At 50.3% G+C, this 24,543-nt stretch overlaps 2 protein-coding genes across 2 annotated transcripts in view; one reads left to right on the top strand and one right to left on the bottom strand.

Annotated features, from left to right (window-relative positions):
- Positions 1–264: 264 nt before the first annotated feature.
- On the top strand, positions 265–6,635 carry RNPEP (arginyl aminopeptidase (aminopeptidase B)). Its single transcript, XM_014946293.1, has 10 exons — positions 265–407; positions 1,864–2,012; positions 2,592–2,708; positions 2,826–3,061; positions 3,654–3,767; positions 4,035–4,147; positions 4,521–4,629; positions 5,189–5,413; positions 5,882–6,024; positions 6,373–6,635. The coding sequence occupies exons 1-10, from the start codon at positions 315–317 to the stop codon at positions 6,535–6,537; spliced, it is 1,464 nt and encodes a 487-aa protein (XP_014801779.1). The 5' UTR covers positions 265–314; the 3' UTR covers positions 6,538–6,635.
- Positions 6,636–8,912: 2,277 nt separating this feature from the next.
- The window catches only part of LZTR1 (leucine-zipper-like transcription regulator 1), a 34,559-nt gene continuing 18,928 nt past the window's right edge, over positions 8,913–24,543 (bottom strand). The window contains exons 8-18 of the mRNA XM_014946352.1: positions 23,927–24,037; positions 23,055–23,147; positions 22,102–22,197; positions 20,309–20,492; positions 18,361–18,530; positions 16,331–16,487; positions 14,884–15,010; positions 13,646–13,795; positions 13,325–13,430; positions 12,501–12,581; positions 8,913–9,717 (exon numbers count right to left, since the gene is read on the bottom strand). Of these exons, the coding sequence (XP_014801838.1) occupies positions 9,601–9,717; positions 12,501–12,581; positions 13,325–13,430; positions 13,646–13,795; positions 14,884–15,010; positions 16,331–16,487; positions 18,361–18,530; positions 20,309–20,492; positions 22,102–22,197; positions 23,055–23,147; positions 23,927–24,037 (1,392 nt within the window). The 3' untranslated portion in view covers positions 8,913–9,600. The remainder of the gene's footprint in view (positions 9,718–12,500; positions 12,582–13,324; positions 13,431–13,645; positions 13,796–14,883; positions 15,011–16,330; positions 16,488–18,360; positions 18,531–20,308; positions 20,493–22,101; positions 22,198–23,054; positions 23,148–23,926; positions 24,038–24,543) is intronic.

Raw genomic sequence — 24,543 nt, 5'->3', positions numbered from 1 at the left:
GAGGGGACGGGGGAGCCGAGGGGAGAAGGAAGGAGCTGAGGGGACTGGGGGGGGAGCTGAGGGGATGGCTGGGGGGAGCTGAGGGGGCAGCAGGGAGTGCTGAGGGGACAGGGAACTGAAGGGACAGGGGCAGCTGAGGGGACACTGGTCATGGAGCGGGCTGAGGTCCCCCCAGGAAAGAAACCCCAGCTCCATCAGCAGAGAGCACCCATGGGCAAGGAGCCGGGGACACCCCTCACCTTGGGGTCTGTCCCCTCCCTCCCCAGGTGTGCTGGCTTGCTCCCGAGCAGACGGCGGGGAAGCAGAAGCCCTACATGTACACGCAAGGCCAGGCTGTGCTCAACAGGTCCTTCTTCCCCTGCTTTGACACTCCCTCGGTCAAATGCACGTATTCGGCCACTGTGCAGGTAAGCGGTGTCCCAGGGCACACGGGGCTGAGTTTGCAAAGTCTGCTTGTGGGGAAGCTGCTGGCTTCCTTGCAAGACACACTGAAACTTCAGGGCATCGCATCAGCAGCACCACTCAGGCCTTTGTGCAGCACCAGCACATTGGAGGCGATGCTTGTCACACTGCAGGCCCCCAGCAGAGAAAGGACTGAGAAATAATTCATTTATACTCCTATTTTCCTCTTATATTAATGTTTAGATGAGTACAAGCGGACCCTAGAAGCCCTCTTGCTTCTCCACACACGTGCTGGGCGCTGCCTGGTGCTATCACTTGTGAGTGGGTGCACATGCTGAAAACTCTTCTCTCCCAGTGAGAGGTGGCCAAAATACTTGCTGCTTGGTGCCAAAATATTGGCTAACTGTTGGGATCAACCTTGTGTTTAAACCTTTCTGCTCTCCTTGTGCTGCTGCATTTGTCTTAATTCCTCTAATTATCACACAAAACCCTATTTTTGCCCCGTAGTAGTCTGCGAGCAGCGAGATGCCTGCTCTTGCCGTGTGTGAAGGTGATTGGGACGAACTGAGTTTGGGGGGACACAGCTGGAGGAAGGAGGTGACACTGGGGTACACTGGGTCCTGGTGGTGGTGCTGGGGCTGCGGGGCTTCTAGGATGGAAAGCACAGCAGCTGGTCCTCAGATATTAGTACAAAAATGAGACTAAATAATCCCAAGTCCTTCCTTGCCTGCAGGTGGTCATGCAGTGACACCAGCACTGGGCTGCCCCAGCACGTATCAGTGTGACACCAAGCCAAAGCCAATGGCATGTGGTGGCATCAGCTGGTGATGCCGGAATGTATTTATTTTGCCTCTTGCCCTTAAAGCTTGGGCAGAATTCCCCTCCAAAGGGTGAGCACAGAGCTCAGCTGTCATAGAGCTCTGGTGTGATGCTCTGTACCAAAAACCCCATATTGTTCACGGCCCCACAGGGGCTTGCCCCGTTTGTTTGGAAGAGGAAATGCCAGATCAGACTCCCAAGGCTCAGCCTAGGCTGGTGGATAGGCCATGGGTTCTGCTCTGACTTGAGAACAGGAAAAACCAGTTGTTGTGTAAGAAATGGGAGGAGAGTGAGCTCTGAAGGATTTGCATCCTCTGCCCTTTTCAGCACCTGCAACTCCAGCAGTTCTTTATCTTACTGGCACCTCGCAGGGCAGCTCCATGTGTCCTGGTGTTCCACCTCGCCGGTGTTTGAGCTGAGTGCTGAGTGACGCTGTGGCAGGGATGCAGCTGTGATCCCAAGTGGAGCTTGGGGTGTTAATGCTCTGCATCCCAAAACCTGCAGTGCCTGTGGACCCAGCCACCTTCAGTGTGCTGGGACGTGTTTGCCATCAGACATGATGGCATCCCCAGCTGGATTAGCTGATGTCCTGCTTGCTCTTTATGTTACAGATCTAATAGATGTTTTCATCTCCATGTCTAGGTCCCCGAGGGTTTCACAGCTGTGATGAGTGCCACGAGCTGGGAGAAGCAGAAGGATAACACCTTTGTCTTCAAGATGTCCCAGCCGATCCCCTCCTACCTGATTGCTCTGGCTGTCGGGGACATTGTGTCTGCTGACGTTGGGCCGAGGTAAGTGGCCCTGGAGGAGACCCGAGCATTAAGTGCTGGCTGTGGGAGCTGCGTGGTGAAATTCCTGTGCTGTGCTGTCCCGTGGCAGCTGCCTGCAGCCTCTCCCTGCACCGCTGGGCTCTGGAGAGCAGGCAGGCACTGAGACGCCAACCATAAGTATGACCCGGTCAGTTCCTCATCTGCTGTCCACGTGATGCTGTGTCATCAGACCACGGACTCTGCTGGGTGAGGCTGCTGCTTTGGTCTCAAGAGTGAGGAGGAGCCTCAGTGCTGGGTCCCCTTGCCTTCAAGGGCGTCCCTGGATCTGCACATGAATGAGAGAATGGGTCCCTGTTCATGGAGGGTCCCAAGGCCAGTGGTTTGTTTGGGTTCCCGGCTGTCACAGTAGCCATATAAAAGCCCTTTGACATTCAGACAAGGAAAAAAATTACAGCGGTTTGCATTATCAGTCTCATTAGCTTCCTTTATCACCAGGATTTTCTTTTGCTGTGCAGTAAACCTGTGCAGTTTTTCTCTGATGAAGCAATAGGGTAAAAGTCCGCTAATGGTTAAAACTTCCTCTTCTGCACACTTGGCCAGGAGCCGTGTCTGGGCTGAGCCCTGCCTGATCGAGGCTGCAAAGAAGGAGTACGATGGGGTGATTGAGCAGTTCCTGGCGGTTGGAGAGAAGCTCTTTGGGCCTTATGTCTGGGGCAGGTACGGCCTCTTGTTCTCAAAGGGCTTTGTTCCCCAGGGCCGGGGAGGGAACATCCCTCCGTCCCCAGCTGCAGGAGGAGGTGGGTCTGACCCGAGCTGCCTGCTCTTCCCTGGCAGGTACGACATCCTGTTCATGCCGCCCTCCTTCCCCTTCGGCGGGATGGAGAACCCCTGCCTCACCTTTGTGACGCCCTGCCTGCTGGCCGGGGACCGCTCACTGGCGGACGTCATCATCCATGAGATCTCCCACAGCTGGTTTGGCAACCTGGTCACCAACGCCTCCTGGGGCGAGTTCTGGCTGAACGAGGGCTTCACCATGTACGCCCAGAGGCGCATTTCCACCGAGGTCTATGGTGCGTGGCCTTGCCTGGCCATGGGGTGCCGAGTCCCCGCGTGGCTGTGCTGTCGCAGGCAGGACCCGTGCGGGTCCCAGGGTCTGTGCTCCGAGGCTCAGCGCACCCCTCTGAGCCCCGCCTGGCGCCTGCGCGGCGTCTCAGAAGAGGTGAAGAGCAGCAGCCTGCAACACTCGGGTTTCATGTTAGCAACAAAACCGCCTTTCCTCTAAGAGATGGACAGAGCCCCTGCAGCCCCCATGCCAGGGCTGTGGACACTGCCATCTTCTCCAGCCTCACCTGAGGGGAGCCAATACCAGAAGTCTGGAGCTTCCCTGGGATGTGCAGTCACATCCAGCAGCTCAGGCGCTCCTGGCACTGTTTGCTGCATCCAGCTAAATTTTAATGCCCGTAAATCCTGTTGCTAACCGAGGGCTGGGTTGCTGTGCCACTCCACAGCTCTACCATCCCAACACTTTATTTATTGGTTTCCTCCTCTCCTAGCTTGTAAGCTAACGCGATTTCTCTCCTGTAGCAGCACCCATTGTGCTGGAAGTGCACAGGGAGGGGTCTATTTGGGGTCTCCGAACACCTCCTGCTTTTCTCTGCCCAGGTTTGGCGTACACTTGCCTGGAGGCTGCAACGGGAAGGGCCCTCCTGCGCCAGCACATGGACAACACAGGGGAGGACCATCCACTCAACAAGCTGCGAGTGGTCATTGAGCCAGGTCCGTGGGGCACCCCCGTCCTCCCGCAGCCAGCCAAGGGGAGTGGGAGCGAGTGAGGAGTGGTGTTGGGGAGAAGCCCTGCTGTTGGGGTGTTTTCATGGCTTGCAGTAAGACCAGCGCTGGTGGTGGGATCTGAGTGAGATGATGGCTCCAGGAGGGATGCAAGAGGCTCGCTCCCAGCACAGAAAGTGTCAGTCTCAGTGCATGTGAAGGCTGTTTTGTTTTGCAGATGGGCAGATGATTCCTGAGGGTTTTCCTTTTTTCTAGGTGTCAATCCAGATGACACATACAATGAAACGCCCTACGAGAAGGGGTACTGCTTCGTGAGCTACCTGGCCCATCTTGTCGGGGACCAGAGCAAGTTTGATGCCTTCCTCCAGGTCAGTACAGGGAGGTACCAGGCAGAGGTGCCAACTCACACAAAACCCTGCAGCAGGAGGCCAGAGCGCAGTGGGATTCCCGGGAAGGATGGGCTGGAGAGGGGTGGCTGGGGAGAGGAAGAGGAGGTGGGAAATGGAGATGTTCATGGGGAATGAGATAAGGGTGGTGCCTGACCCCGCGCTGACTGCAGGCAGCGGTGGTCAGAGCCGTCCCGAGGGATGCAGGGGACTGGGCAGCCTGTTGGGGGGTGAACGCAGGTTGTCATGGGCTGGGCAGCACTGAGCCCTCGCGAGCTGCAGTGTGGGGAGGACTTGGCAGCAGTGGGGGGTGATGGCGAGTGTGTGCAACATCACACCCCGGCCGTCCCCGCAGGCCTATGTGAACCAGTTCAAGTTCCAGAGCATCACGGCGGACGACACCCTTGGCTTCTTCCTGGAATACTTCCCAGAGCTGAAGGAGAAAGGCGTGGACTCCATCCCAGGTCAGCATGGCACCTTCCTGCACCTTGGTTTGTGTTTTTTTTTTTTCCTGGAGATGCTGCTGCTCCCAGCTTCAGCTCTGACGGAGGCAGTGCGGCACTGGCCTGCCCAGGATCAGGTGCTAACCTGGGCTTGGCCGCGTGTCTGCTCAGCCTGATTTTTTCCATACAAATCCAGTCCGTGCTCTGCGCTCAGGGGCTGTTCCATGGGGTTTCCCCTCCCGGCTGAGCCCAGGGGGTGACTCCAGTAACAGGATATGAGTCTTTGCTGACAGAGTCGCGGGCGAGCGCTGGGATCAGGCTCAGAGGGTGCCCCAGGCTCAGCTCAGCCTTGCTGTGGAGATTCCATGCTGGAGCTGGCTCATCTCGCTGGCGGTGGCAGGGCTGTTACCGCACAAACAGAAACCAAGCCCAGGGTGGTTTAACAACCTCACCCCATTAGTCTCTGCTCATCGCCGTTCCCGGGCAGGTTTGCTGGTGCTGGGGATGCCCGTGGAGAAGGCTGATGTAACATTGGGGTTCAGAATACTGCTCCCAGCTCTCCCTCCCTTCCTCGCCGCAGGCTTTGAGTTCGACCGCTGGCTGAACACGCCGGGCTGGCCCCCCTACCTGCCCGACCTCTCGCCAGGGGAGCAGCTGATGAAGCCGGCAGATGAGCTGGCACAGCTCTGGGCAGCTGACAGCTTGAACGTGGAGGCGATTGAAGCTGTGGACATCACGGCCTGGAGGACGTACCAGCTGGTCTACTTCTTGGATAAGGTCTTGGAGAAATCCCCCCTGCCTGAAGGTGAGGGCCAGGTCACCTCCCGGGGCTCCAGTGCTGAGGGGAGACACAGGGTGATGTGCCCTGGTCCAGCCAGTTGGCTGGGGACAAGAGGACACATGGGTGCACGGCCTCCCCACTGCAGTCCAGCAGGGCTGTTCCTGGTATCTGGGAAGCCTTGATCAATGTGGTGAGGGTTGGAGAGCTGGGGGAAACATGTCCCTAGACATATAGGGACACGTGCAGTGGCAGGGAGGAGCCCTGCTGTCACCTCTCCTTGCGCTGTTTGTGGAGGGTCGTGCTGGCATCCCAGGCCACTGGGCACGTGGCTCTGCAGGGCTGCCTGGCCCCAGGAGCCCAGCGCGGGCACCCTCCCACCCAGAGCCAGTGTGGCTGGGAGGATCCCAGAGGATTGCAGCACAGCTGGGATGGGTTCAGAGGGACCCCTTGGAGCAGAGCCCCTGTGAGGTGGTGACAATCCCCCTCTCGCAGGCAATGTGGAGAGGCTGAGCAAGATGTACCCGAAGATCTCCAAGGCCCAGAACGCTGAGCTGCGACTCCGCTGGTGCCAGATTGTCCTCAAGAACAACCTTGAGGCTGAATACAGCAAGGTCAAGGACTTTCTCCACAGCCAGGTTTGTCCCTGGGCAGGAGTGGCTGTGCCCAACAGCATGGCAGTGGGGGGGAGATGGGTATGGGGCACAAGGTTCTGCACTTGGCATTGTTGAACTTCAAGAGCTTTGCACGAGCTCACTCCTCCAAGGTCAAGAGCTTCTCCCCTCCCTGTGTGCTGCAGAGCCAACAGTTGCCCACAGCGGCATGTTGCACCCCATCCCATTTCTCTGTGCTCTCTCCCCAGCCATGAGCAGGGTGATGCTGGAGGTGGTGCAACCTGGGGGGGCGTGGGGTTCCTGCAGCTTCACCCCACTGGAGCCGGGGCCAGAGCTTGGGGTGTAACCTCGTCTCTCTCTGTCTCTCTGCAGGGGAAGCAGAAGTACACCCTGCCCCTCTACCGCGCCATGTGGGGCGGGTCAGAGGTAGCTCGGGCTCTGGCCATGGAGACCTTCTCGGCTACGGCCCCCCAGCTCCATGTCAATGTCCAGAACTACGTCAAGAAGATCCTGGGCTTGGAGGTGGCAAAGGATTAGTGCAGCCTGGGCTCCGCTCCCTCTGCGGGCTTTCCCTCTGGCAGGACCTCAGCCCTCTCTCCTCACTGCACGTGTCCTTATTAAAATTTGTAATTTTTTTTTTTCTCTTTTCATGCTTCTGCTCCCTGTGACCCAGGGGCAGTCTGTGACTCTGCCCTCCTTGCCCAGGACCAGGGAGGCAGCGGGCTGAACCGCGCCAGAGCGTCTGAGGGCTCCTGAGCCTGCCCCGGGAGGTGACGGCGCTCGGCCTTGCTGCAGGGCCCTGGGACCCACGGTGGGAGCAGCTGCTGGGGGCCAAGACCATCTCCTAAACCAGAGCCCACACCCAGAGAGCGACTGTGGGAATTAATGACCAGCAGCGGGGTGGGGAGGAGGGTCCCTGCCCACTGTGCAGCCTGGGGGGCTTTTAGCCAGGTGTGGTCAACCAGGAGATGGACGCCCTGCTCTGGGGAGCAGCCGGGCACTGCCAGCCATGGCCACAAACCCAAACGGGCACCAAGGTGGGGCCATGTGCTTACAGGGACTTGCTGGGATAAAGCCTGGGCTGGGGCCAGTGATGGCTGGAAAGCTGGAGCTGAGGGAGCCGACCTGGGGTTGAGGCTGTAGGAATTGGCTAAAGCCAGACGCCACACTGCTATTCCTTAGCAACTGCACATGCCCCAAAATTCCAGTACGAAACTGCCCCAAGGCTGCCCTAATGCCACCAGTACCAGGAACCTGCGGGCCATAAAGGCTCCTGAGCCCCCCAGCTTTAAAGGACCTTCTGCGGTGGCACAACACCCAATGGCCTCAGAAAGCTCAATAAACCCCACGGTGTGTTCTGGCCCTGCAGCACCAGCTCCTCTGACACCAGCTGCTCCTGCTGGACCTACCACCCCAAGATCCCTCAGGAAACCCAGGGGTGACCCTTGAGGTTGGAGGGACCATTCCCTTCGGGCTGTGTGTGACCCTGACCCAACAGGAAGGCTGGTCCTTCCCCTGAGCCCCACGGGGGGACACACCATGGGGGTGGGGGGGACAGCTCAGGCTGAAGGGGGTCACCCTGCCCATGGGGTAGGTCCCTGGTGCGTCCCTCGGAGGGTGCATGCTCCTGGCTCCCTGCACAGCAACAGGGACAAATGGTGACAACATAAAAGCACCAGTGATTTTTCAGCCCATAAATCCCGCCGATGCAATGCAGCTCTGAGTGTGTGCAACGGTCACTGGAGCCAGGACTGAGCCAAAACTGCCTCCAAAGCACAGACACCCCCCGTGCCCCTGCTCAGAGGCTGCACATTTCCTCACAGAGGGGCTCAGGAGAAGCTCCAAACGGAGTCCAAGGGGCTGGTCGTGGCATGGTTGAAATCAGCCTGTTCTTCCTTAGTGAGGGAATGGGGCTGCACATGTCTGGGACATGGGTGTCCTCTAGTGGAGTCAGCATCGCTGAGAAGAACTCGCAGTATTCTTACAAGTTGTAGGGTAAAACATTTCTGCATTTGCAGCTCTTGTTTCCCAGGGAACACACAGACTGCCGGGACAGTTAACACGACCTCTGATATGAGACTTCATTACCTATGAGGCACCTGGAAACAATCCCTCCCGTTGAAAAGGAGCCCTTGGCTCTCAGATGCAGCTGCCACCTCTGGTCTGGTCACCAGCCGGAGACAGTGGGAGTCTTTGGGAGCTCGAGTGCTCCCCAAAAAAGCCCTTCCCCTGGATGAACTGAAACAATGCGTTCTCCACTCCAGACTGCAGCGCCCTCAGCACGTGCACGCCCCGCAACGGGATGCTGGACACGAGCTCACATCTCGTTCTGCACCAGGAACTCTTCACTGAGCTGCACTAAAAATTACAGGGTGGAAAGGCAAGGGCTGGGTGGCTGCACTTCCCAGGCGGGATCTTCCACCGCTCCAGCTCAAGCCAACTCTGGCCCTTCGGAACAGCGGAGCAGAGAGCGGCCCCAGGGCACCTCTGCCAATTGCTGCAGGACAAGAGGTTGGTTCCCAGCTTCTGTGTCGCCCCCTCCTCGGGGCTGCCGTGGTGGCTCTCGGGCTGGGGAGCCATTTTCTCTGCAGATGTTGCACCGACATCTCTGTCACCCCCCAGCCAGGCTGCGTTGCTCAGTTGCCGGGGCCGGGGCAACGCTCCTCTCCCCCCTGCAGGGCCTGGGACGGGGGAGCTGCAGCTGGGAGGGAGCAGCAGCAGCCTCGGAACCGGCTGGGAAGGGCGCTCTGCCTTCATTCACCTTCCTGCAAAGGCAACGACTAACGAAGACACTTCAGCATAAAATTAGTAACAAGATGTAGCACACTTATTTTTAACAAAGTGACCTTCATCAAGCTCGGAGCTCTTTTTGCTTAATTTTTCCCAAAATGAAAGCAAAGTCAATCATGAAATGCCAGCAGAAGATGTTAACTCTTTATTAATAAATTGACTTAGAAAGGCTTAGTGAGACAGGATAAATGAATCTGATGATCAGAAAGGACTGCTGTAATCTTCTGGCCTGCCCTGCGGCAGAGCACAGGTCTGAGCTGCAGCCCAGCCCTCTGGGCAGCTGCAAAAGGGCTTATCTTAATCCACGCCACGGAGAGTCTCCGAAAAGTCACTACACTCCGGTCCAACAGTCAGCCTCCCTGCCAACACCACGCTCTCTGTTTCCAGTTCTGTTACATCTGACTTCCCCCTAGAGCCCCTGGCCCTGTCAGCTGAAGTTCTTTAAATAGTATTCTTTAAATATTGTGTTTCAAAGTATTAATGACTCTCTTATACTCATGACTGCTTTATTTTACAGTATAAAAGTAACAATGAGCTTGATTCTGAACTTAGTTCCTCCCAAAACCACGTGGAATTAATTCATTCCTGCAATAGTTTCAATTTTACATTTGCGTAACAGAGACCAAGCCCTTCTCCACAAAGGTACAAACCAAGCAAATCCACGGGAGAGCCAGGCAGCCGTCCACGCTCCTCTGGAGCCTGCGCTGTTCCACAGACACTGAGCAGCTCCGTATGGAATGGCAAAAAAGAAAGCCATAAAGTGCTAGTTTTTTTTGAGGAACAAATAAGACATCCCGTTACCAAAGCGTGTCATATGTCTGAGCCCAGCTCCGCGCACTGCTTGTCTGAGATGTGGTTAGCTAACGACTCTATGATGTCAAGGAGGAGCAGCTGACTCAGGGAGCGGAGATTTGGCAACTTGGAGACCTTCAAGGAAAAGAAAAACAGAACAGAAAAAAAAACAGAAAGAAATTAAACCCCTCCCCAAACCAAACGTATCCCCGTTTTACCCCTGCCACCCCACACGAAACAGGCCCATCGGGCAAGTCAGAGGCTGGGCACGGCCTGACATCTCAGCGGTGGAGCTGGGCTGCAGGGGAGGAGCCGCAGGGGCTCCTGGCACCGCGTCCTGCGCCTACAGCCCCACTTCAGACTGCGGCACGGAGCAACGGGAATGGAATGGAGGAGGCAGAAACGCTGACCCCAGCACCACCTCTCTGAGAACAGAGTGTAATTACTGTTCATATCGATGACTCTACTGCTAATGGATGCCAACTAAGCACTCTCCTAAAAGCAAAGCTGGGCACCAGCACAGCCCTGAACCTCGCAGGCCGTGTGCTGCTACTGAGAGCGTGACTCGGGACCGGCTCCCTCTGCTCCTCTGCTCCCCAGGAGCGGTCGGTCGGTCGTGCTCGGTGCCTGCGCTGGATTTGCTGGCCTGTCTCCCGCGGGCAAAGCAGGTCACAGGAGCACTAGCCAACAAAAACCTCCACCACGTCAGATACATGAGAATCTACAACAAACTTTATGCTCTAAGGCTGTTCAGAAGCTCAACTGCTATCATAAAGGAGCTCTACACATTCCTTCCTTCCTTCCCTACAGCCTCCCAGTAACGAGGCAGTAACTCCTCTTTTCTGGCGTTACTACCGCACGTGCCCAGCCTGGGATGCAGACTCTGCCTAAAAGCCTGTTCTCTTACCCACCCTGTATTAACAGAGCCAATAAAAGGTACCCCCTCACTCAAAAAAGCTCAACTGTGATAAAGAATAACGATGTCCCGAGCACCTTTTGAAACCCAGGAAGGACACGGCTGAGCACGCTTTCAGAAGTAGCTCAGGAGATGTGCTTGAAGTAACATCCCCAAAACGGGTCTGTGAGGACAGGGACGGGAAGAGACCCCCCTGACACAGGGGGGAACCCTGCCCCAGCATCGAGCCACACTGCGGAGGAACAGATCAGGGTGTCCGTACAAGCACTTCAGAACAGCAGTTTTATTAGGGCTTTTGCACAACACTGACACACAAGAGCCTAAAAACACATTGCCCAAACTAACAACCCTCTGGGAACAGCTCTTCAAGTAACGTTCTTACTGGGGGGAAAACTCCTGAACAGTCCGAACGGAGAACAGAAGCAGAAGAACAGGAGATCCCAGTGGCCACAGACACCCCTGTCCCAGCCCTGGTGACCCACAGGGCTTGCACAGCCCTTCAGAGCCTGTGGCTTGCCAGAGAGCAGAACAGCAAGCACTCGTGCCCAGCCACACATAGAGTCACCCAGCGCCGGGCCAAAAATCACACACCAAAGCCTCTCAAAGAAAAACATTGCATAATTAAGATTTCTTCATGCACATCTGCTTGACAGTCTTCCAGCCGCATTTTGATGAAAACTGTTCTAGCAGTCAACAGTTTAAATATAAACCATTTCCCCACACTCTGGTTAGTGGAGTACAATTGAGGAACGCCCTTCAGTTCCAACCTCTCTCTCTGCAGTGTCACAGTGGCCATTTCCCCCCAGCGCGCTCCGGGCAGAGACACACCAACCCGTCTGTCTTCCTGTGGCCTCCACTGGTGGGATGGTGGGATTTCAGCTCTCAGGGGCTGTAAGGCACTGACCCCACACCCAGGAGATGTCCCAGCACCAGGCTGCCCTGTGACCCACCGTGGGACCCGTCCCCCTCCCCTGCTGGAGCTGGGCCACTCGTGGGTTTCATGGGCCCCGGGGAGAACATGCAGATCCGGCAGGGGCTGTGGCCTGCGCTGAGGATGCTCCGTGGGGAGGGCGGTTCCTGGGTGCTGGCTCTGCTTTATGCTTTTTCAGTTCTTTCTGAATGCAGAACACACCACTCTTGGGCAACTCAGGCATCTAATGATCAGCCTGAACACCCTTCTCTGCCTCATCTCTAGACACAAACTGACCCAGCAGGGCTCTCCTTCCCCACGGGCAGCGGCAATTGTGAGTTTAAATACACAAAAGAGAGGGAGCTACTTGAGTACCAACCAGGGAATTATTATCAGTAAGTGTGCTGCATCCGGAAATCCCAGTTCCTATGATTTATCTACCCATTTCAACAATGCTAATAAGTTGTGCACTGAACTGGTGACATGCTGGGAAACTCTCATGGGGGGACTGTATCCCCTAACTCATAGGAACAACTAAATGACACTACCCTGGTTCTCTCGTGCGAGGACAGGAATATCAGCTCATCAGGCTCTGACCTTTATAGTCACTAACGCATCATCCCATGTATCCGGAATTTGGGTAATTTGGCTTTTGAGCACATGACAATATAACATCTATGACAGAGAATACTTGAAGAGAAATACGAACAGCACACTCGTAAATGCTTGTGAAAGACAGATTTGTGCTCTCAATACATAACAAATTTATCTTGCAATACACATGAGAACCCAACGATGGCATGGCACAAAATTAACAGCTGGAACAAGTGGAAATGGAAGCATTTCTGTGTAACTTCTGTTTTGGAAGGTCTTCACATTTCTAGACCAGGCTGTTCTAGCCTTTCCTTTATTTTTAGTGTGAGAAGTGTGCCTAGCAGACACAGGCTGCCAGTGAGTGTCAGTGACCCACAGCCAGCTCTCAGTTGTCTCACACGAGAAAGAATGAAACAGATTCCTGTATTAATGTGTCTTTAACCAATGCAGTGACAGAGGACAGCAGCTCTCAAAAGCCCCAGAAAAGATGCAACCAACCTTGGTGAACTGGTGCACGATGATGTGCAGGCAGTGCCTCTTCATGTCCAGGGCCTGGGTCTTGTCAGCTGCCTCTAAAATCTAGAACAAAAGCAACCATGTCATCTTCCTTCTGCACGGCCCAGCACACAGGGCACAAACACTGCTCCCACCCTCAGAAGGCAATTCCTCCGAGCTAGGGAAACAGCTCCATTTTTCACTACAAACCTGAGTCTTTTCTGAACTATTCAAAAATAAGCTTTGGATTTAACATGTATGGAGTCCTCAGGAGATAATCAGCAAGAAACTGCAGATCTGTTTCAGAGTCAGGTTCCCTGAGTGCCCCAGTGAGACTGGCACGGGCAAGAGCCAAAAGCAGGTCCTGTCAGCGTTACTGATAAAACTAGACTCATGTCACCTGCACATCACCATTTGCCCTGGTACAAATGTCTGCTGAAAGGGGTTTGGAGCTGAGCGCTGAGCACGTGGTACGTCCTAACAAGCCCTTTAGAAACACTGGTCTACACGGGGGGATGAGGAGCTCAAGAGGAACATGCCGTTGGCCATACTGTTGACAGCCCAACATACTGTGGAACAGTATCTGCGACACTTCAGCACAGGAGCACCCGTGGCACAAAGAGCAGACAAGGAACCAAAGCTGAAGGCTGTGCTCTGGCACACGTGTTGCCCACGCAGGGCCACCATCACTGGAGGGGTTTGTGCAGTCTCAGCAATGGCAGTTTGGAAGGGCCTCAGTGAACCTGGCACTGGGGGCACCCACTTGACTGGAGCCTTTGGCTTTCCTGTATCTAAGTGACTAATTAAAGCTGCTTGGGGACAATTACCTGGAGCACGTTCTCCACTGTGACGTTCATCTCTAGATTCTGCTTGCAATAGGCTTGCAGTCTGTTGTTGGAGAAGCCGTAATAGTAAGGTGCAGCGAAGAGGTAGCTGTTTATCTCATTAAGGAAAAAATACATAAAGCAAAGGTAACAGCACTGACTGCAAATACAAATCCATGGCAGAAGTTAAAATGCGGTGCCTGTTAATGCAATCCAGACAAATAACCCTCCCAGCCTGGGCCTGCTGGTCTCCAGCCAGAGGAAGCTGAGCTGCTGTACCTGCACTTTAGACAGATACTTCAGTTACTTTAAATTTAAGGATACAGGGAGTCTTCAGGAGGCATATTTACTTCTCCATAATAAATGTATCTAAGCATCGATTCAAACGCTTGCTTGCTGGGAACCATTTCGCCTATAGAAATATTCACTTGCCCATCTTCTGGCATGAAGGAACGGAACATGGCCTCAAAGTAACTGGAAAAGGAAATAAAACTGATGCAACACATTCTGCAGACAGACGGTTTAACCCAGTATTGTTCAAAGCCTGTTAAGCACTGCAGGTCCCATAGAAGTAAATTCAGATGACAATCCGAGCAAAACCACTGCTAAATTGGTGTTTCATATACGTCTGCCTGTGAGATAACTCCAAATATAATCCCCCTAATTTCCATCGCCACTACCTGAAATTTATCTCTGTTTCTTGAAAATTAGGACACATGGTGCTTTGATTTTCATCGAATTTGCATAAGACCCAGTAGAGAGCTTAAAGCATTACGAATTTCCTTGGTATCTACAGGCTGCCAATCATGCAGGGCTGTTTCAAGAGCTGTAAAATGCTTCTGGTAAAATACCACAGTAACTAAGACTGAATATTATTACCGGGACTGGAAAAAAATGTTGACAGTATTTTAAATAGAAATTTTATGTGAACACTTAATATTTGGCAGAACATAAAGGTGCAGGTACACAGAGCACACAAGTGGAGGACATACCCACTTCACCTGCGTGCTGAGGAGAAAGAGCAGTTCCTGTCTTCAGAAGGGTGAAGCACTTGCCTCTGCGACAACGTACGGAACAAACTAGTCTCTGTTACCCACCATTGTTTGTTATGCTTATTCATATCCAGTCTTAAACATCAGTAAGTCAGAAAGAGATTCAAGTTCCACACGATTCAGAATAGATGTTCACCGTCAGAAGGCTCTTTCTGACCCCAGTGGACATCTGTTGCTTTTCACTTCACTGAAACCCCTGAGGTTTTACACCCTTTTCCCCTTCCTGTGATTTCACAGATTCCTTGTCTCGCAGTGCAGCTTCTTACGCATCCTCTAGAGCATCTCTACAGTTTTAATTTCCTCCTGTCTCTCCCTGCTGGGTATCACATTGAACATTTAATCACTGTTGCTTAAAGGCTTATTACAGTCACTGAGCAAAGCTGCATCTTACACTTTATGCAGACACCAAGTTCCTCCCTGTCTTCTAAAAAACGCCCGCTGCCCCGCAGACGGCACAGCCCTGCCCCACACCTACAGTGCTCGTCAGGCTTTTAGTGAACACGGACCCACCTGGAGCGCGCCGCAAGGATGGCTTTATGGGCTGGTCGGGGGTGGCCGTCCAGGAGAAGGATGATATCACAGAACTCAGTGCCAGCACCTTCTAGGTAAGCCTTCATGTCCTGAATTAAAGACGTTCCTGAAATTTAACACGGTGAAACCATTAAAGACATGACAGTTCCAGGTGACCAGGTGCTATCAAACCTGGCTGAGCAATAGCTCAGCCCCGCTGTCCCTCTGGACCCTTGAAGTGAGTGGAAGCAGGACCTTTCCCATAATCTTGGAGCAAAATGAGCTTCATCCTTCCCCATTGCAGTCCATTACTGCCCATCCCAAAAACAAACCCATCAGCTCTGCTTTCAATCTGCTGACAGCAAACACCAGCAGTGGCCAAACTGAAAGGTGTTCTCTACAGGTAAAGAAATCTGATTTTTCCCCAGTCTTTTCATTATTTCCAAACACAAGAAATACAGTACTTTGTCTCTTAATGGAAAAGCTTTCCAAAATCCCCAATAAAGGCTCCTTTTAGTCAACATTTTAATGAACCTTTAAAAATACACAATAACTGTGAAATAGAGCACATTCAAATCTGATCCAAATTCACTCATATTTTCAAATTTCACCTTTCAGTTTTTTTGGTGTTCGGGTCTCTCGCACCGTTCCAGCTCTGGCTACAGAAGCTGGATGTGCCACCCCCCCAGAGGGTGCACCTCTCCTCCCTGGGACAAATGCCAGCCAAAGGCTCCTTCAGGGCTGGCTTCTCCATCTTTCTCACCAGTCCCCAATTCTGCTTGGGCAGTATTCCAAATCAATACTGGCAATGCCTCTGAACTTTGTGGCCTCAGCACACATTCCCTTTTTTGTGTGTCAGGATGATAAAATCTTGAATAAGACTAGTCCCAAGTCAGTCCTTGATGAATTCCATAATAGAATTGTAAAGCAAATCTTCTTCCAGAAGAACCACAAAATGAAAATTAAAGGCATGACCGTTAGTACAGGTTATTTATCTTCTCAGTCTTCTCCTTATCTTCTCTTCCTTTCTTCCATTAACTCTTTTTTCCTCACTCTCACTCCTTCTTCAGTGAAAACCCATGAGCAGGCAATCCCCCCACGAGCTTTGGTACCTTCAAGTCCACTTAAACTGAATGTCCACTGCCTTTTCGTTGAATCATTCTTTATATCCTTCTGCCTCATCTCTCTCTGAACAGAATCAGGATATTTTACTGCAAGAAGAACAGGGCTATATTTAACCTGACCTTCCATGTATTTTGTTGGGGATACTCTTCCGATTAAAGCTCACTGGAGAAAGAACCAGCACGGCGTGTCAGTCTGGGCAACAGTTACACCAACCAATCGGTGGTCTGCAGTGGCCTAATTCCTAGGCTGTTTCCTAGACTACACAAACCATTAGCAATGCAAAACCAGCACAACTAATTACTTTACAGAACATAAAAGTTACCGATGTCAAGTGGCTGATCGGAATGTGTTCGAACAGGAGGCTGCTGTTTTCTCCGTACGATCTCCACGATGAGGGATGAAGAAAGATGCTCAAACTCCTTCATCATTATTACCTGATTAAAATGTGATTCCTTCACCACAAAGTTCAGGCAATGTTCCTTAAATAAAAAAACAATATTAATGGGAAAATTATGGTTTACTGTATGAAGTCATCCTACAGCATCACATAAATGTTACCACGTTAAACGTGCAAACAGCCATCCTTTTCTTACGACCCTCCACATGGATCCTGCAGCTGGAACTACCAAACAATGATCAAAGCAACCACTTGGGCTCCTGCTTGAACAGGAAATTCAGGACAATTCTAAGCATCGAGAAAAACCTGACTAAGAAATAATAACAAGGAAAAGATTAATGGTGTCCCATCCAGCCGCTCTGAAGCTTTCTAAAATAGGAATCTCGGCAGACACCAAAAACCTCCCAGAACTAACTAAGATTGGTTGCTATCTCATAATAATTCTTCATACAATTAGGTACCAAAAATTAATTAGAAGGGTGAAGAGATCTTAACTCTTAAACAGTATCCATTAAGGTTGCAAATAATTTGTAGGATTTCCTTGTGTGGATTTTGCCTTAACCTTTTCCATAAAGATTGCAAACAGACTGAAGAGCTCTTGCAGGCTCCTTATGACAAACCTGCTCAGCCAATCCATGCGCTGGAAAGGTGACAAACGGACCAGATCTAGTGCTCAACAGTTACAGGGACAAAACACAGCACTGCATTTCCCAGTGTGAACCAAGGCACAGGACAATTTAATAAGCGAAAAATATAATCTATAGCAGCTCACCATAAGGTGAGTACAAAATCCACAAAATTCACTCAAAGAATGATTACTACTGTCCATCTTCTCCCAAGGTATTTCACCTGGGATCCAAAGGGACCTGTCCAGGACCTATCTGTAACATGTTTTAAACAACGACTAGGATGCCAGAATGAGCAGCCTTCTGCAGATGGCACCTACCCATGAGGATTAACGTGCACTTGAAGAGACAAGATGCCAACTCAAGGTGGTTCTAAGCAAATGGAGCTGTGTGGAAGAGCCCCTCCACCCCGCTGGTAGCTCAGGATGGTGGAGGCAGCCGGCTGATCTGAAGTTATTGGCACTAGATCCACCAATGCTGAGATACTTGCTTGAGCTCTGGGTATCTAATGGCATCACGGTCCTCACAGCACCCAAGGCTGTGCCAGCATTTCTATACTTGCTGCTAACTCTGCTGCTGTCCTCCTGGATGCCTTCCCTTTGCCCAAATCCAGTGCAGAGTGCCTGAGGGCGTGCTGGTGCATACTGGCATCTCCAGCCGTGCTCTGTCTGCAGCCGTCAGCGCTACGGCCAACTGATGTGCACAGGCTGCTCCAACAGGCACTGCACCATCCTGCACTGACCCTTGGCGTGGGTGGAGGAGCTGCTTCTCTGCAGCTTTCAGCAGAATCAGCTCTGGCCACTGCTGGTGGGAACCAGACCATCACAGCAAATTACGAAGCCTGAGGGGTATCGACTCTGTCAGGACTTTCAGCAAATGCCTAAAAGCCCTTGACCCATTACAGAGACAGAGAATTGCAGGCACATTTGATTTTTCAATAGAGTGTTTTTCAGATCAAAGGGATGAGAACAGAATTTTGGTTTTCCATCGGACCAGGTCAAAGAAACTGTTTGCAGTCTGTGTATAAAATGGTGGGACCAGAAAATGCATCTTGCTGCAGTGAGAGTGAATTGCTGAAAAGCCAAAGTCACTCTGCCCTTCACATCCTACAGGGCAGATACGCAAAAATATCAAATGCTTAGTGAAAAAACCCTACATAATATTCACAAGCAACTGCAGGACAATCCACACTAATATTTACTCAAGCAACTATAATTATAGGAAAGAACTGAAATTTCAAAAGCTGGTAGCTTTTGCAGAACATTAATTACATAAATTTTATTTTTTTTTAATTTCTTATCAGTTACTTTGTATGCAAAATGTGATTACCTTTAGCTGATCCAGCTGAAGCTTGTTAGCATTTTCACACACAATGAGCACATTCTGCAGATCTACGGATGCTTCGATATATTGGAGGCAGAGCTGTTCCAGTCGAGAGAGCTTGAAGTTTAAGGCTAGTTTGTACACGTCCATAATAAGCAACACATCCTGCACATGACCTGAAATTACAAGTGATGAAAATGCTGGAAAGCTCACAGAACAAAAAGAGGAACCTTTCTCAAAATATTTCTTTTTACATCAACCTGAGCATTCAGAATGGTAGAATGGGCAATGACTGGAGTATTTTTATGGAGAAAAAACCTCCACTGATGGTTAGACAAAACATGAATTGATATTAAAAAGGGAGTTTCAAAACCGAGGCATGAGAGAGACACACCAAAAGATTTTTTTGGACAAAGATTTTTGGCAATCTGGATCACAATTTTTTAAAATCCTCAAAACAAAGCAAAGTCTCTAAAAACACCAACAAGCTCTGAAGCCAGCAGCCCAGCTTCCCAAAGTGCTCAGAGCTGCTCCAGCTCTGCTGAAGTCCCTGGGCCTCATGCAGCATTCGCAGCCAGGTCCCTGAGTTTGACTGACCCTTATCAAGGCACTTTGCTGTGTGTGTTCAGATCTGAGCCTGGTCCAGCAGAGAGGGACCCTCGCAGGCCACTGCTACTGGGGCTACTGGGACACCAACTCAAGGAATAATCCTCCACAGCCTTTGCTTTCCTCACAGGAGATCTCTGGCCATCTGCTGTAACTACTTTTTGATGGAGAAAAGCCTTCCTGCATGTCACGTGCCTTCCCTGTGTCTAACTGGAAAATCCCATTTGATGAGCGTGCCCAATTCTGTTAGCTCAGCTCCGGAGGGATCCCCAGGGTGCTGCTCTCTGAACCCAGAGGAGCAACCAGGAATACAGATGGTCAGGACAGGGCCCTTGGAGGATCCCAGCAGAAAGGTAAGCACCAGGGAGAAGGTTTGATGGGCTGGGGAAGGGTAAGAGGCTGCCTGGGAAGCCTGTAACAAAGGGAAGAGCTCAGTATGATAACTCTTTCCGTGGTGTGATCCTGCCCTGCAGTGAGCATGCTGAGGATCAGTGCACCTGCTGACAGCAGACAATCTGGCAATGTCACAGACACTAACGAGAAGGTTCTCTCATCCCCATTAATTAGGCTTGCTCTCCAAACAGGCCACCTCACAGGGAAAGCCTTGGGACAACTGCATTCAAATCATTCTTTTTCTGAGAATTACCTTTTACAGACAGGAAAGATCCAGGACTGAAACTGAAGCCAAGCTTCCAGCATCAGGACAGATGCCCCTCACTTCACCAGGGGCTGCAGCCTTCCCAGCCCCCACAGCTGGAGCTCCCCAGGAATCAGGTCTGACCCCCCAGCCCAGCAGACCCTGTCACTCTTACACCAGCCCTGAGTGAGACTCGCTGTGTGGGAGCCCAGGGATCTCTGGCTACTGCCTCCCAGACAGCAAGTGGTTTTAACTCAGGATTTTCAATGAATGCATGAAATGGATTTCTCCTTTCTTGAGGCATTCCTTTGGATTGGCATTTTGAGGAAATGATAAACACTGGCTTGCTCTGCCTTTCAGTGTGGGCTCAGTTTGCAACGGATCAAAACAATACCAGAAAAAGGAAATAAGCCAACTCGGGATACATGGTGCTTCCAGGCAGGCTGCTGCAATGCTCAAAATACTATATGTATTTTTTTTACACCTTTTGGAAAGATCAAGAACCTGCTTCTCCTTGATGTTTGGAAAGAATAGGAAAAAACAAAGCACTGTTAGTATGCTTTGATAGAAATCTGCTTGTTTTTTCATCTCAGGTAAGTAATTAAGAGCTTAGAGCAGGACTGATCATCTGCAAATGCTCAATCCTGCTTTGTATCAAAATAAACGTTTGCTCCCCAGTTGCTAGTATTTTTTTTTATCCTGCTGTCCTACCTTTGCGAGGGTATTTTATTTTATCCGTATACAGAAACTGCATGAGCACCTCGAAGGGCTGAGCCTCAGCCTCTCTTATGGGCACTTCCAGCAGCGGCTGCAGGCGGCACAACTTGACATTCCCACCAATCCCATCCTTCTGACATGTCACATGTCCCTCATCTTCAATATCTTGCTTTGATTTCTAATGAGACAGACAAAAACAGTCAGACATGGCATCAAGGCTGTGTCAACTCACACGCATTACCGTCAAACCAGAAAAAGGATCCTTCTCATGACTGCACAGTCTTCAAAACCCAAGATCTCTTTATCTTCAAGATTATCTTCAAGATTATCTTCAAGATAACAAGGAGTTCATATGTGTTAGACTTACTGCTCCATATCCTGTGACAAACATGGATCAGAAAAAATGTGAGCTCCTGGATACAGCTCAAAAGCAGGACCTCAGAAATCAGGAGGAATGAATTCCACTGAGCTCACATTTCTGCCCTCAGCAGGAACAGCATCTCTCCCTGGAGAAGGAAGACGCAGGTTCCACAGACCCAGCCTTGCAAAGTCAGAGCTCAAAGTGCTGCACAGAAGTATTTTTAGCCACTTTTTACTTTCAAATTCCACTTTGACAGCCTTTCTCTACAGCCTTTTCCAGTGAAGATGGAGGGCTGTAGGGTGGCAAAGCAATTAACCAAGGTGCAATGAGGTATCTGCAGGAAAGTAACGGAAGATTGGCGAGGAGGATCGTACATACGCTCAAGTGACTCGCACCTGGGGCTGGAAAACACATCTGTCATGCTAATTGCTGGTCTCGAGTCTGTGAGCAGAACATCCACACTGAGATAACTTACGCCTGTGATGGACTCAGGGACACCTTACCTCGCCGCTTGAGGTTCCCGCCCTGTTGTTGGAGAAGATCAAAGCACAAGGGGGAGGACTATGCCTGCTGGAACTCTTGAAAAACCAGCTAAGCAGCGAGGTAGGCCCCTCTTTGTTCCCGCTCCTGCACACTCTGGCTGCTAAGGACTCTGGCTAATAAGGACTCTGACTGACAAGGACTCTGCCTGGCTTTGCGGTCCCTGTGTTCCCTGCTTGTGTGTCTCCACCCAGGTGCTGCTTTGGAGACTCCCCGAGTTGTGAGGTATCGAGATTAAACTTGTTCTGTTCCTTTATTTGCAGTCTCCTGGTTGTTCCTGTGTCCTGCCTGCATCGGCTCACACAGTATCCATGTGTCCTACTGCAGGTTGTGTGCTACCACTTCCTCAAGATCAATAAAATGTTTGCTGCTGAAAAGCTGTAAGTAGTTAAAATTAACAGACAATGAACCATAAGCACCAGACCTTCAACTCTGGAACACAATCAGGAAATACTAACAGAGCCAGCCTTAAAACCTTAACACCACCTTCCTCCTCATCTGCCTCATCTTGCAGGCCATCCCTGATGTCACAGGGCTTTTACCTTCCCCAGAGTGAAGGGTACACACTCCTCCCTTGGGATATTCCACAAGATTAAAATTTAGACAGCTACAAGAGCTCCCAAGAATCGCACCATCAAATCCAGAAAACTGGATTAACTTTGGCTACTCCACCTTACGCTCCTCGTCTGGCCCAATACACATCCTGCCAATGTTAATACTAATTATCCTCTTTATTTTACTTGCTCAAGAGCACCTTAGCACCAGATGCTGCTCCAGTCCTACATCTGACTCAGCAGATAATAACTTTTTCCCTGACAACCTTATTCCCAAAATTGGGCAGAATAAACACTATTTTGCCACAAGATTACTTTTCTAAAATACTCACCTGTTTCAACCTCTCCCTTGCCTGTATGATTTTCTTTTTCAGCCACTTGCAGCGAGCTGTAACGATCGCGGTGTGCCCTCGCACTCGTTCCTCCTTCTGTCAAAGGCAAAGCAGTAACACATACTCAACTTTTATTCCCAAAGCACACGGTGATGGCAGATGGCTGAACTCCAGGTTACTACACATTTAGTTTAAGTTAGAATCAAAGGCAACCTTGCATCTGCTCTGCACATCCAGATGAAATTCTACACCTACTTTCCCTAAAAGTCAACAGCAAGCACCATTTGGAGGGAGCTTTTGTTACATTCACTGAGCGGAAGCTGTTGCACAGGTTCAGTATCACAGATACTGCTTCTTAGCATTGCATCTGATTTTCAGCTTTCCCTTTTCCAAACAACAGTATGGTTTTTTGCTATTGTTCTTCATAATCTGCTTCATCTGTTGTTGAGGATCTGTTATCTGACCTCTGCAAAGTGTTTTATAATTATTTTTTTTTGCAACAGGAATGCAAGTAAGTTCAAATTTTTCATGTTTTTCTTCAGAAAACATGTTCTTTTTAAAATTTTACAATTGTTTTCATTACTAGAAACTTATTCCTCTGTGCTGCTTTTTCTCATTCTACTTTATTTCTGTAATTAAAAATGGTTCCTGAAATGATACATGGATCTGCAAACCCTGACCCACTCCTTCTAGAGGACAGTTGGGACCTCGGAGTACAGCACTCTTAGTATCCTTTTCATATTGGAACGATATATAATGTGCTCTGATAAATTCATGTTATGTTTCAGTGACCCACAGGCCTTCTCAGTGTAAAAGTTTCTTCTCCTTTGCAGCTTTAGAAATTTGTCTGGATTAGTGTAACTTAGTAATCGTACAATTTGCTTTTTCCCAGTAGAACGTGCTCCATGGTCAGTAACACCCCCGCTGGCACCTTTTCAATAAGTTCTACTCACCTCTCCCAAAACAAACTCCAAGTCACTGAACTGCCTGTTTTCCCACAGCCGTCCATAATCTTCATGTAGAGTGCATTTAGGGTAACAAGAAAACTAAAAAAATAAAACCCCACAGAAGAGAGAATTCATTCCAAATGGCTGTATCCAAAAGTACCGTAGTTACATATACTATCCCTGGATTTTCTTATTAACTTGGCCTCAATGTAGTATATAAAGTAGAAAATAACAAGCAAACCACACAGGTGCCAGGGCTGCCTCTGTGGTGAGGGGAATGGAAAGTAACACGGGGTAACACGGGAGAATTGTGTCTCATGGCAACTTGCAGATATCGGGAGTTGGTGGCCAGGACGTGTCTGAGGGTCCCACACAATAAAAATAAAGTTGAGTGTAGGGAGGATTTGACCCGGTGCAAGTAACTTGAAATTTCCAATTTAAAATTCCCATAGTTACTGGGTGGTGGGGGTGAGAGTGCTGCATGAAGATAAAATGCTCTGACTCAGGAACCCCTGAACCTGACCCTTCAGGAAGAGGAACAGTCAGTTTTCAGTTTAACATCCTGGTAAATCCAGCCTGATACACTTAGCAATAATTTGTCAAAATAACTTGTAATGATCTCTGTTAGGACTTCAGAAGGCACTGGAGAGCTTGGCCTTACCACAGTGTCTGTCCAGATAACATTTCTGAAGAGATTTTAAAGATATACATTAACCTGTGGCAGCTGAACCTGAAATGCAAGGGCTGTCTGCAGGAAGGCTGTGAAACAAAAGCCATCACATCAGGCTCACGATGAGCAAAACCAGAAACTCTGCCAAAGCCAGAAGGATTCAGGCAGAACTGGTGGGGATGTGTGAGGGTGTTTATCAGGGAATTACCTGGAACCGGTACATTTCTCCACTTCTAATATTATTGTCCACTGTGCCACCAAAGATGTACATAGCATCTGAGATAACAGCTGCAGCATGGAAGAGTCTCCCACTGGGTAGCTAGGGAAAGAAAAGGACAAAATAGGTCAGGGCATAAATAAAAGCCTTTTTTTTTTTAATCCCAAGAAAAAGGACCTGCAACAGATCAATTGTGAGAAGGGAAAGTGAACGTATTCTGAAGTGAACTGCATCCTAAGATTGACATTTATTATATTTTAGGATTGCTTCCTGGTGTATTTAAAATATACTTTCCAGTCACATTTAAAAACACCTATTATTGCACCTTCTAATCAGAACGGTACATACACAGGGCCCTACATATCATAAGAGTTACAAAATATATCATTTACCAAACTCAGACACCATGCTGGGAAAAATAACACACACTTCTAGAAACAAACAGATTCTGCACGTGCGATCATTATGCAAACTCAGAACTTATTCTGAATATTGTCAGGAACTTGGAAGGTAAATGACCCCCCACCCCAGCAGGACATGGAACTCCAGGCTTGTGAACGCCCACCCTCCTGCCGGGGTGACCTGTCTGATAACAAGCTCCTCCAGCA

This window comes from Calidris pugnax, unplaced genomic scaffold (genome assembly GCF_001431845.1).
Source record: "Calidris pugnax isolate Ruff unplaced genomic scaffold, ASM143184v1 scaffold116, whole genome shotgun sequence".
Taxonomy (NCBI): Eukaryota; Metazoa; Chordata; class Aves; order Charadriiformes; family Scolopacidae; genus Calidris; species Calidris pugnax.
Note: the sequence above shows the minus strand (reverse complement) of the source record. Positions and strands in the feature narration are given on the sequence as shown.